This window comes from Panthera pardus, unplaced genomic scaffold (genome assembly GCF_024362965.1).
Source record: "Panthera pardus isolate Hobbes unplaced genomic scaffold, ASM2436296v1 HiC_scaffold_24, whole genome shotgun sequence".
Taxonomy (NCBI): domain Eukaryota; kingdom Metazoa; phylum Chordata; class Mammalia; order Carnivora; family Felidae; genus Panthera; species Panthera pardus.
Window position 1 is genome coordinate 134,323,657 of NW_026526810.1, and position 13,169 is coordinate 134,336,825.

At 52.6% G+C, this 13,169-nt stretch overlaps 1 protein-coding gene across 1 annotated transcript in view; it reads right to left on the reverse strand.

Annotated features, from left to right (window-relative positions):
• WARS1 (tryptophanyl-tRNA synthetase 1) overlaps positions 1-13,169 on the reverse strand; it is a 30,651-nt gene that overhangs the window by 5,976 nt on the left and 11,506 nt on the right. Inside the window, exons 4-9 of the mRNA XM_019462250.2 lie at positions 12,479-12,587; positions 8,322-8,441; positions 7,625-7,807; positions 3,176-3,276; positions 1,148-1,260; positions 766-939 (exon numbers count right to left, since the gene is read on the reverse strand). Coding sequence (XP_019317795.1) covers positions 766-939; positions 1,148-1,260; positions 3,176-3,276; positions 7,625-7,807; positions 8,322-8,441; positions 12,479-12,587 — 800 coding nt within the window. The remainder of the gene's footprint in view (positions 1-765; positions 940-1,147; positions 1,261-3,175; positions 3,277-7,624; positions 7,808-8,321; positions 8,442-12,478; positions 12,588-13,169) is intronic.

The following is a 13,169-nucleotide window of genomic DNA, read 5'->3' on the forward strand; positions in this document are numbered from 1 at the left end:
AACACTCACTGGATTCCAAATAAGACATTCACTGCTTTGTGGAACAAGAGGGGATTATACCCGTACAGGCATTTCAGCACTGGGGAACAGAAACAGGGCCCTGGAAAATACAGAAACTCCTAACTCTGGTTTCTTTGGTGCGTCAACACCAAACACTTAATGAGCGCCTGCTGCGCGCCGGGCCGGACACAACTGTCCTGAAGGGCACCCACCCACGTCGGGTCTCCGTGAGAATGTGCGGCCCCTGCACCCCACCCTGGTCGTGGCCGCTCACAGGCCAGGCCAGGCGGCACTCTGATGGTTTCTGAGGTGGAAGCCTGGTCAAGCCGGTCATCCCTCTGGCCTTCATCCCTCTCGTTCCTCTAAGAGGAAGTCACCACTACCTCCCAGTGAGAAACAGAAACAGAAAACGTAAGGCACCTGGTCCGTTCCTGGAACATGGCTGCTGTGCAGAAACGCACTAACGCGTTTCCTATTGTTTGCTTACTTTAAAGAAAACCGCTCGGGCACGGTGCTGGTGGGCAAGTGGAAAAGAGAAAAGGAAGAAAAATCCCCACTTCTGCCTAAACAGAACGACGCACACAAAACAAATTCAGCTGATGTCCGGGGATGGGGACAGGCTGCCGCGCGCTTGCAGGCAGCAGTTGTGGACCCCCGAACCCAGGACGCCGAAGGACAGTCCCGCCACCGTGTGCGTGCCTGTGTGTCTCTCGGGCGCGGTCTGCTGTGTGCACGGGCTGCCCCTGCACCCTGGGCAGTGCTCACCTTGGTCTTGATCTGCTTGGCGGTGTCTGTGAGGAAGATGGAAGAGTTGGGGTCGCTGGCGCTCATCTTGGTCTGGGCCCCTTGGAGGGCGGGGAAGAAGGTCGAGTGCAGCAGGGCTGGTTTGGGGTAGCCGATCCTGGGGGCGACGTCTCTTGTCATCCTGAAGTAAGGATCCTGCGGGGCGAGAGGGGCCTCTGAGGACAGTGGGCAGAGAGGGGCTGGCCGTCAGCCCGTGAGCAGCACCCTCGTGGCCTCCAGGGACGCTCCCGAGCTCCCAGTTAGCTAGCAGAATCGCCCCCCCCACCCAACACCTCCTAAAACCTCCTTTCCCGTCAAAGGGTGCAGCGCCCCAGACCAAGAACGCCTTGCTCTGCCTGCTGACCTGGTCGATGGCACACGGGATGAGGCACTGGACGTCTGTCTTGTCTCTGAAGATCTGAGGGAATGAGTTGCTGAAGGAAGGAGCGGCCTGGATGGCAGGAAAGCTGATCTTTCCTGAAAGTGCCAACAAAATATTTTTACACAGGACGCCAACTCCTGTTCTGGTTCATTCTCCCAGCGAAAGGGATGAACCCGATGGGCTTCATCCCCTTTAGAGAAGCGAGAGTCATTTCAGAGAATCTGAAAGCACAGAACAGTGGGGAGAAGAAACAACTCTACGGTCTCCGCTTGCGTCTCTTTCCGTCTGTTTCCTCCAATTCCCTCTGCGACTGCTCTCTATCTAGTTTCCCCTTACCGCTTTTCCTACTTGGTGACGTTTGCCCATGTTGTTAAATACGTTTTGTCCCGCAACCGTGTCCTGCAGTGTGTGGCCACCCTCTACCCACGGGTGTTCCTCATCTCCAGTCGTTACAAATTATGATACCCTGGAACCTAAAGCTGTTTTCTTATCTTTTGGGTGTTGCTGTTAACACTGCTACTGCTACTTGCTTAGACCCACAAAAGTGGTCAAGGGGCGACGACCTTTGTACGACCCTGACAAGTGGGGCGGGGCCACTGACCTTCGTACGACCCTGAAAGTGGGGCGGGGCCACACTGATCTTCGTATGACCCTGAAAGTGGGGCAGGGCCCACCCACGCCAGCTGTGCTATGTGGGTTTCCTCAGGCACTGCAGGATGAGTTCTGGGGCGCTGCTTCTCTTCTCCCCCTGAAAGTCCTGCCTCTGTGATGCTCTCTCCTAGCAGACACCCCATTTCGGGGGTCCCATTATTCTTGAGGGACCAGGTAGATGGCTGCCCCCACCAGCAGCGCCCCATTAAAACACAGAGCGGTGGTGGCCATTCTCCACATGTGGGTGCTGGGCTCTGCTCAGGGCCTTCCCCGGGCACATCTCTGCTCACAGCTCTATGAGAAGGTGCCACGTGGCCTCCATTCTATAGTCGTGGACACTCAGGCTCAGACTGTTTACACAGCTTGCCAAAGCAAATACACAGCAAGCAGTTGGCTGGGCCAGGATTCAAACCCGGGCGTCTGGAAGCAAAGTGTGCGCAGCTATTCGTACGTCTACTGTCTCCTTTCTTGTCCAGGGCGGCCTTCTCTGCGACATCTTCCCAACGGATGCTGGGATTCCGAGGATAAAAACCCTTTCAAAAGCACAGGATTTATGCCCCAATTGTCAGGATTGAGTCTGACTGAAACATCAAAGAAAAGGCTCATGTGAAAAGCCTCCCGGTGAGGACTCTCCAAGGCGTTTCTCTCTGCACGTGTCCCTGAGGGTCCCTCGCCAACAGGGCCCTGGGACGTGCTCCCTCCCAGCAGGGCAAATTCCCGCGTGGCACCTGCAGGCACATCCTGGCATGCTGCCCAGGCCTGGAGCCGCGCCCCCAAAACACAGTAGGGGAGGGGGTCGGGCGACCCACCACGAGCCTCAGGGATCGAGTCCTAGCTTCGGGAGCTAAGAGTCTAGGAGAGAAGGCTGATGCATCTGAAAGGCATGGAGATAGGTGGAAAGGGACAGAGCGTATGTACAGGGGCCCGAGCCACAGAAAGAGAGCGAGGGTGGCCAGGGTGGGCTCCACAGGGCCTCTGGTCAAACCTGTCCTCTTACGGGGGAAACTGAGGCTCCCGGGCATCAGAGCAGGTCGTCCTGCAGCCCCTGGGTCTCCGCCAGAGGTGTCCCACACTGGCTGGGACCCCACGAGTGGGCAGAGGAGCTCCAGTCATCCCTACCCTCTTCTTTCTTCTAAACCTCCAGGGGATGACAGATGTTCTCCTGAAGTTCTGCTCCACGCAGCCCAGAAACGGGGCCGAAGGCACCACAAAGCTCTTCAGCCTCCCGAGGGGACCTGCCCGGGAGCTCACTATGTGGAGGCTAGCGGCAAACGTCACCAGCTGAGAGAGCTCCGCCCCGGGGCAGACACCCGTGGTTCACGCCAGCCCGCAGGGCCGCAGGCAGCAGCGACCCCTTACCGATGCTGTCACTGTCAGTGAAGCCGAAGATGCCTTTCACTTGGTTGAAGGTGACGTGCTTCTGAATCTTCACCACGTTCTTGTAGAAGCCTGGACTCGTCCTGCAAGGACAATCAGAATCAAACCTCAGGTTTACAGGGTGGCCTGCCCCCGAGGCCAAAGCAGAGGCCGGTGAAACCTGAGTGCACGCGTGTGGGCTGAGGACACAGAGTGGGCAGGGAGGCTCCCAGAAGGCACTTGTAGGCGAAGGTACCCGTGGCGGGCAAAGTAGAGTGGCCGGGGGAGGGTGGAAACCAGCATGAAACCAACACAAGACAAGCACATGAGGCAAGAGCACACCGACGCAGGCCGACTCGGGCTGACACCGAGTATCTCAACTCAGCCGGGTGGGTGGTCAAGCTACCGCAGAGCTTCAAGTCTGGGAGCCCCAAGACTTGAGCCCCAAGGGAGCTTTTCTGTTGACACACGCTGTTTGGTTGTGTGTGTGTGTGTGTGTGTGTGTGTGTGTGTAGGATATCTGCAACTTGTTGCCGGACAGTGTTGGACAGAAACCACCACGTCCAGCCCCCAATGCCCCTTCCACTGCAGGGCGGCCGTGCTGTCTGGGCAGGAAGACCCCATGCTCAGCAACAAGGCTGGGCCCACAGTGGCTGATTCAAGCAATTGGATTCTCTCTTCTGGACACTGAGGGATGTGGATATGAGGCCTGGATCTGTGGCAGCCATTCTGCTACCAGAGGAACCTAAGGCTGAGGATGAAGCTGACACAGGGAGGGGCAGAACCCAGAGTGACTTCTTGCACAGCATCTCCAGTATACTCAGCAGCCCTGGTCTCCAGCCCTACCATGTGTCAGGCACCTCAGGACAGAAAGGGAAACGGGGACAGCTAGTGTTTACTAGGTGCTTGCATCCTGTGGCGGAAGCCGTGCTATGTTCCAACTCTCTTTTAAGATAGTAGCTCTACCTCCCCTTACAGGCAGACGGAGGCTCCGAGAGGTTGAGGGTCACGTCACAGACCCTGTGAGTACAGGAGCTGGGACCCAAACGCAGGCTCGTCTGGCCGCAAAGCCTCTGCTTTCCTCACCACATCGCACAGCTTCTGAAAGAGTTTAAGACTAGCTCCTGGATGGAAGGTTGCCGACGGTCTCCGGGCAGGCAGGGAGGGGAGTGTCAGAAAGGCAGGGAGGGTACAAAGGGGAAGGCCAGCACACCAGAGTTTGCTCCGAGTTGAGCAGAGCCCCACTCGGGAGGAGGTGGCAGCTTTCACTCAGCAGCCCGCGAATTTCGGCCCCAGGGCACCGGCCGGGGAGCAGAGCTACAGAGGAGACACTAGGAACCTGGCGACATGCAAAGTGCCCCCCGACCCCCGCGGGTCGCCCACTCAGAGCAGAGCGCAGCCGCCGCCTGGAAAGACGCCTGCTCTGTGGTCCTGCTGAGACAGGAGCTCCCTCGTGCTGGAGAGAGTCCTGGGGGGGGGCGGGGTGCGGCCTCACGCTGCTTACACCCGGGGAGGACAAGCCGCTGTGTGGCGCCCGGGGGCGAGGGCCACAGCAAGACTCTGCCTTGGGTGGAGGCAACCACGAAAGCTAACCAGCAGGGCCAATCTGCCCGTGGCATTGCCGCGAGCTGCACGAGAGGGCCCCCAGCCCCGAGAGGAGCGGAGTCTACAGCAGCCCCACGGCGACAGCGCTCCGGGCCGGCGGTGTCTGAGCAGCGTTCTGAGTAAGATAACCTTGCCGTTTCTTAGCAGATGGCCAGTGCTTGGGCCATGCGGGCCGCAGGATGAGCGGGGGCCGCCCCGTGAGCACCGCAGCCTCCCCGGAAGGGACCTCGGCTCCCCAGGCGCACCCGGGGCCCACGCGGCGCGATGCCGGGCCGCGCGCCGAGGCCTCGCCCCTGCTGCCAAGGAGCAGATCTGGCCGCGTCTCCTACGTGAGGGCCGAACACCTCGCTCCCCTCGGGACGGCACCTGCCCTGCACACTCACACGGTTTAAAGAACAGTTCCCAGGTTACCTCACACGGGCCATGAGTGACAGGGTTTTAGAACCGAACGGGATTTTAGGTCGTACATTTACGAAGCGCTCACCACATACTGCTCAAAGGCCGCTTTGCGTGTAGCACCTCACTAAGTCCTCATGAAACTGCAGCAGGGGCGCCATGACCTCCCGACTTTTGTCCTTCGTTTGTCCTCACAGCCCTCATTATCACCTGGTTTGGCATCTGTTAAACTGCCGACTCTCGCCGTTTGCAGATAACCCGACACAGCTGCTGGATAAGTGTCCCGTGGGCAGCTGTATCCCCTGCGTAAGCCTGGCACGTCGCAGATGCTCAGGGAACACGTGAGCGAGCGAGCCGGGCAAGCAGGCGGACGGCAGGTGACTCAGCTGCCCGGCACACGGTAAACGGTGGTCAGGATGGGAACCCGGGCAGGGCACACGGAAGGACCCTCCCCTGGGCTGCCCGCCACTTGTGCTAAACCCCCGACTTACAGGAGGCTCAGAGAACATACGGACTCGCCCCAAGGAACCACACCAACCAGGAGCGGAGCTGGGTCTGGAACACCAGCTCGCAGATCCCCGGTGCAGTATCTTTCGTCCCTCGTGGCTCCTGGCAGGAAGGCCTCTCTGGGCCCACGCACAGGGCCAGAAACGTGTGTGGGGACAGGGTGTCCGGGGCCAGCCTGCCTGCCGTGGACTTCTCTCCCCACGGGGCCCTGGCTGCTTCGCTCCCACCCAGAGAGGGGCTGGAGGCTGGCTTTGCTGTAGTTTCAGCTCCTAAAGACCAGGAAGGAGCTTTTTTCAATCAAAGATCTGGATTCTGAGTTAAGTCTCAAGAAAAAAAAGTAAAATGCTCAACTGTTTAAAAGGAACTGCTGAAAACAGGATTTAGCTTTTAAAACTTCTCTCTTGACTTTAGGTTCAACAAAAGAGGTCTTTCGGAGAAGAGGCAGCACAGAACCATTGATTTACATGTTATCCGGGTTTTCATCACTCCTGCATGTTCACGGAAGAAGAGGAAGTTCCTGCCGAGCAAAGCCACAGGACACACAAGTGCAGTTACCAGAGACAGGCTGGAAAAGTTGCCCCAGACCCCACGTTCTCTCAGAATGTGCCGAGAGCCGGGGGGTGGGGGGCTGTGCGGTGGCCTTTCACGGGCACTATTCAAAAGTCCACCCCCCATCATGTGCCCACCCTCTCAGTCATCTTCGTGGGCTTGCAAGGGGCGTTTGCTTCTGCCTCACCGGCATCTCCGGGCAGCGAGGCAGGGACTGTGTTTGGCCCACTGCCGTGTTCTCAGGACCGAGGAGGGCGCCTGCCACAGAAGGCACCCCGTGTCTACTGTACTGACTAAGCGGAACAGGGCCACCCCTCGCTGCGTCCCAGGTGTGGCTGAGTGGAGCCCGGGGTGCTGGGGGGTGAAGGGGGCGCATGTGACTCAGGCTGTAGGAGGGACAGCTCCCGGGAAAAGGGAGCTTGACGGCGTGTTTGGAGGTGGCGCAGGGAGAGGAGAAGTCAGAACACACTCAAAGGTGGGGCAGTGGGACCACGGGGTGTGCCATCTGGCCGGACGTGGCAGTGACGCCGGAGAGGAGCACCGGCCAACCCACCGAGGACACCACACCACAATGCCTGTATGCCCAGAGATGCGATTTTAAAAATCTCAAGGTAAAATTAAAAAATTACTAATTCATTTACTAGTTGGTAGAAAGGCCAGACTTCTTATCAAGGCAACTATGTCTCTCTGTGGATATAAAGCCACCATTCAGATTTCAGTCCTTATAAAAAGGGACATTCTGGGGAAACGGTATGGAGCGTGTTCCTCTGCACTGAGTGCGGACGCAGCCCGTCCCGTGTTTTCACCACATCCTGTCTTGGCCTGGTAATGAGCCCTCGTATGATGGGGGCCACCCTCCTTAGGTTCCGTGGGGATTGCCTGTGCCTTGCGGGGAGAGCTGTGTCTCAGGTGCTCAGGATGTATTTGCTGAGCCGAACAGCATGTTCTTGGGACACTTGACAAAGCCTTACTTTTCTAACATAGTTCTTCGTAGTCATTTGGGATGAAACAGACCTCAGAAGTTTCAATTCAGGGATTTTCCAAATGCAGGATTTTGGCCTACTGAGTGGTCAACTTAAAGAACTGGCCCGTGAACGGACTGTGTGCCAGCGAGTCCTTCTCTGTGAGGAGAAAAGTATGCCAAGAAAGAGAAAGGCGCTAACCCGGCAAACTGACGGTCCTCGGAGAGAAACTACAATTCTGTCTCAAGCTGTGGATGGAAACCTTAACTGGAGAACGAAACCAACAAACCATATCCTAATGTTTCACAAAGGGAGAAAAACATTCACCAGACCTAAAGGCCATTTCCGATGTCTCCGACTCAGCCGTGGCTGAGATGAGGCCCTGACGTCTGCATCTGCTTGTTTAGAAGGCAGCTGAGCATCCTCTCCTTACCCCATGTAGTCAAGATCAGAGAAGATGAAAGTCTTGTTGATGTCAAAGCCACAGGCGATGATGTCCTTGGCGTTCTCCACGGCGTAGCCGTAGGCCTGGTCCAGGGTCAGGTCTTTCCACAGGTACTTCTCATCATCTGTCATCTGGATGACCAAGGGTACGTTAAACACATCCTGCAGCCACCTAGGACACACCGGGAAAGAAGGCTACCGTCTCGTTTCTCTGTTCTGAATCCGAAGACACAGTCCCTGCTAACAATGCATGGCAAAACTTTCTTGTCTACACAACCGCACAGTGTCATGCTGTGAAATTTGACCACTACGACCGATTAACTTGGAAGGCCCTGCATTCAGCTTTGTACTGCTTTACATTATTTTGCAGGCTGGCAACTGTTTTAGGAGGTAGGTATTATCACTCCCTTCCTGCAGACGTGGAAATGAAGGCTCAGGGAAGGGACTCTGCCACGGTCACAGGAACAGGAACAGGAGGAAACAGGCTGGCTGACCCCATCATGCCACGCTTTCTAAAGTGACACCAGGAACAAAGTGAACAGAAGCCAGAAAGGTACCAGTCCCCTCACACCTTGTTTGTCTAACGAACACAAAGTAGGGCTGCCTTGTCATTCTAGACATGGTTTATAAATAATATTCCTGGTTTACCAATAGAAGTGAAAAAAGGTACCCGATACAATACTTACTTTGTGAAAATAAATGGGATGAGGTGACCTACATGCATTGCTTCGGAAGAGGGGCCCCTGCCTGTATACAGGTAAAACGGCTTCTTATTTTCATAGGCATCAAGGATTTGATTCATATCTCTAAATGAAAACGGAGAAAAGGAAATAGTGTGATTTTCTGAAATAAAAATTAAGGCACTGATGCTCACTGGGAAATGATAGAGAAAATACAACACAGATAACAGTTAGAGTTTGTTATCCTTGGCACTTATGTTAGAAAAATGACAGGAAATGTCTACTGACATGATTTCTCCTGTGTTTGTTTTAAAAGTATGAGACACGCAGGTTTGGAATAAAAGATGCATACAGTTGGGCAGCCAGTGGAGCCCCTTTGGAATTTTCAAATATCAGTGTGCCCACGTCATCTGCTTTCCTGGGAATGATGCCAAGCCAGCCCTACACAATCCCTTGTTTAGGACCCCAGCCCTGAGACTCTGGAGACCCAGACGGGGAGGCTGCAGGGCCCTGCACAGTCCTGACTCGGGGCTGGGAGTGAAGAACATGCATGGGGAGTATAGAGGTCAGGTCCCCAGCTGCAGATCTGATTCGGACTCTCCCAGCCAGGCTGGGACCAAGTGTCTTCATCTGGGAGTCACTGTGGAATCATCGGCCCTCCCCCAGGACTGGGGTCCACAGACAATGCACATGAAGGGTCCTCCCTCCTGATTGTGCAGAATCACCTGGTCATATTGCATTCCCCTGGACCCTACCTTCAGAGAGTCTGACTCAGTGAATCTGGGTGGTACCTGGGAATCTGCATTTTTAAAAAGCTCCCTCAGTAACCACCTCATTGGCAGGGTGTGAAACCACTACTCCAGCGTGTGAACGCTCTTCATTTCTGGACAAAGTGTCCCCAAATAAAAGAGGTCTGGCTGGGAGACCCCACGCAAGAATACTCTAAGAAGTGACCCCTCCTCACAGCCCACACCAAGGGTTCACAGCGTCCATCTTCGGGCTCACAGGGTCGTGGGGACTGTTTCTTTGTGCTTAGCTTCTTTTACCTCCAGGAAATGATCATACACGGTTTTTGAAATAAGGAAAGAATTAAAAAAATGTAATTTTGGAAGAAAAGAGTCTTTCTTTGGTTCTCACAATTAACTTTTATGGGCTTAAAGAAGCAAGAAAAAAATGTAGCTGTCCCACGAGCTGTCCTTGAAGTCTCTGAGAGCTCCCCAAGGACTGCCCTGGGGGCCAGGCGCTCTTAAGGAGCACAGGGAATGGACTGAGGCTTGCAAATCGAGCTCAGCTTCGTGAAGATGGTTTCCAGCAGGTGAAGGAGCCCAGGCAAAGCCCACAGGTTGCAGCTTGACAGCACGTGCTACCTCTCCCCTAACCCCCCATTTTGCAGATGATAACGTTAGAGGGGCATTCTCAAACCTGACAATGGCCAAAAGTTGCAAGTTCCATGCCTCCCCAAGCCAAGAGCCTACAGGGTTACTCACAGAAGTAAACAAGTCATATGGGCAGCGAGAACTGTAAAATGCTAAGTTTTGATTTAAGATCAACAAAACTGGTAAACCTTCAGCGAAAGTGACCAAGGTGGGAAAAAAAGTGCGAAGCCTCTACTAAAGTCAGGAATGGAAGAAGGGACGTTATTACTGACTTCACAGGAATAAAAAGGATTATAAAGGAATGCTAAGAACAATCGTATGGCTACAAATGAGACAACCTTGATGAAAAAGACCAATTCCTAGAGAGAAACTACCAGACTGACTCAAGAAGAAATAGAGAATCTGAACAAATCTAGAACAAGTGAAGAAACTGAACTAGTAATCAAAAAATGACCCACAAAGAGCCCAAGACCAGATGGCCTCATCGCGGATTCTATCAAACATTAAAAAAACAACAATCAACAGCAGTCCTTCACAAACTCTTCCAAACAAATTGAAGAGGGAATACTTGCAAACTCATTCTGAGGCCAGGGTTATCTCGACACCACAAGCGACAGAAAACTGCAGACCCTTGTGATACAGATGCCAACATCCTCAGCTGCTAGCAGACCAAATCCAGCAACATATAAAACGGATGATGTATCATGATCAAGTGGGATTTGTCCCAGGAATGCAAAGTTGGTTCCACACACAAAAATCCATCAATGTGATACACCCTATCAATATAAGACATGATCATCTCAGCAGACTCAGAAGAAGAATTTAATAAAATCCGACACCTTTCATGATGAAAATACTCAACAAGCTAAGAAGAGAAGGAAACTTCCTTAACATAATTCAGGGCATACTTCGGGGAAAACCCACAGCTAAATGTAAAAGTAAAACTTTTGGAGCAAATCTTCATGATCTTGGACTAGGCAACAGTTTCTTAGGACACTAAAAGCAAAGGGAACTGAAAAACAAAATAAACTGTATTTCATAAAAACGAAAAAGTATTGGGTTTCAAAGAACACTCAATAAAGTGAAAAGATACACAATTGGAGTATTTGCAACCCATATATTTGATAAGAAACTAGGATCTGAAATATTATATAAAAAACTCTTATAGCTCAGTGATAAAAAGATAACCTAATTAAAAAGTGGGCAAAGGATCAGAATATTCTTCAAAGAATATATAAAAATAGCCAATAAGCACATGAAAGGATGCTCAACATCATTACTCATTAGGGAAACATAAATCAAGACACAATGAAAAACCACTTCAGAGGCACCTGGGTGGTTCAGTCGGTTGAGCGTCTGGTTCTTGCTATCAGCTCAGGTCGTGATCCCAAGGTCATGGGATTGACCCGCATCAGGCTCCTTGCTGAGCTCGGAGCCTGCTTGGGATTCTCTTTCTCTCCCTTTGCCCCTCCTGCCAGCTCCTGCCTGTGCTCTCTCTCTCCCTCTCAAGGAAAAAAAAGAAAGAAAAGATAAAGAAAAACCACTTCCTACCTATGAGCATGACTCTAAAACAAACACAAAATAGAAAACAGTAAGGGTTGGTGAGGATGTGGAGAAACTGGAATCCTTGTTTGTGCACTATTGGTGGGAGTACAAAAATCACAGCCACTGTGGAGATCAGTTTGGCAGATCCTCAGAAAGTTCCAGAACTACCTTACGATGCAATAGTTCTGTTCCCACACACCCTGAGAGAACGGAGAACGTATGTCCACACAACATACATTCTTTCCAGTGAAAAGAACCCAAATGCCCAGCAAGCGGTGAACGCATAAACAAAATGTTGTGGGGCGAATCTATTCAATGGCACATTATTCAGGTATAAAAGGAGTGAAGCACTAATGCACCCGGCAACACGGAGGAACCTTGAAAACCCTGGAACGGTGGTTGCCGGGGTGGTGGGGGTGGGGGGATGGGGTTTCTTCCCGGGGTGGAGACGTTCTGGAGCTGGTGGCGGTGATGGGTACACAACCTTATGAATATACTAAAGACCACTGAACTGTGTACTTGAAGAAGGTTAATTAAATCCTAAGGGAAAAGCTTTGATTATATTCTGTCCAGAAAGAGGGCTGAGTGGGGCGTGGCGTTTTCCGCACACGGAATTTTAAGTGTTCCGGCAGACGGCCGAGTGCCATCCTGCGCGCTCTCCCACAACCACGAAGTGCAAGCACAACAGAACAGCCCCACCACGGACCATAAGTCCCGTGAGCAGAGTTTCAAAAATGAGCTACAAGAACCCTCTTGGAACCTGCCCATTTTCTGATGCAATCTGCGTGGAATTTATAGCAGGAGGCAGGGATAGTCTGTTCAAGGCACACTCTATTGGTTTCTCTTTTGCCATGACTCACGAGGGAGCCAGTACAATGGCAGGAAGAGGGCGCGGTTTCAGGAAGCCTCTTGCTTATCGCGTGGGAAATGTTAAACTTGGACATATTAATCTCTTTTATCTTATGACATTTTACGATTTTATAGTGCATAATCTAGCGTGAATCTCATCTGCCGTGTATGTGACCTCCACCTTGTGAAGTGAACAGCTCACAAATGAATAAAGTCGGGGCCCGAGGGGGAGGGGACAGGACATGAACCCACGGCCAGTTACTGACAGGACAGAAGGCGGACCCCAGTCTTCAGACAGCTGGCTATCATTTCCCCACATAGCAGGCAGCCTGCAGGAGGGGCCTCCTAATCATGCCTGGAACTAAAGGGAGCGGAGGGTGGGAAGCCCCTGACCTGTGTGAGAAGAAGATGCCTCTGCGCAGGAAGCGGTGTGGTTTCTGCCCGATGGCTCTCTCTATCCGGTTTACCAGCTCTTTGTCAATTTTACTGCTTCCGAACCGAACTGGAAAAAAAAAATGGTAATGAGGAAATGACTATCTTAGGTGGTGTGGGGTTTGGTGATCAGGTATTACCGAAGGGGAAAAGCTGGTGATCCGTGTACAATCCTAATGAACTCAGTCCTCTCCAGGACTTTTGCTCCTAGTCCCTACCTCAACCCCAGTCAAATGCCTTTCATGTTAACAATGACAGCTGAGACGGCAACCAGCAAAACAGGAAACAAATTACAGAATAAAACGGTGTTTTGTCTGGGATTGGATTTTGATGGGAAACCTATCCAGAATTCAGCCTGCCTAGCAACTTTTCACCTCCACCCCCGCCCCCCAGTTGCTAATTACGGGGGACTTTATGTACACTGACAACCATAATCTTAATATTCTTTAGTGTTGGATTGAACTAGCATCTGTCTACCAGTGAATTTCCCCCCACTGGTAGTCGATACTTAAATTAGGAAAATGGTTTTCAACTTTGATCAAAACATTTTAGTAATGCCCCCTCTCTGGTGATTACCAGTGATCTTGGAATACGGACTTCCCTGAGCAGGAAGCCCTGTGGGGAAGGGCTGGCCAGTGGCGACCTGTCCCCT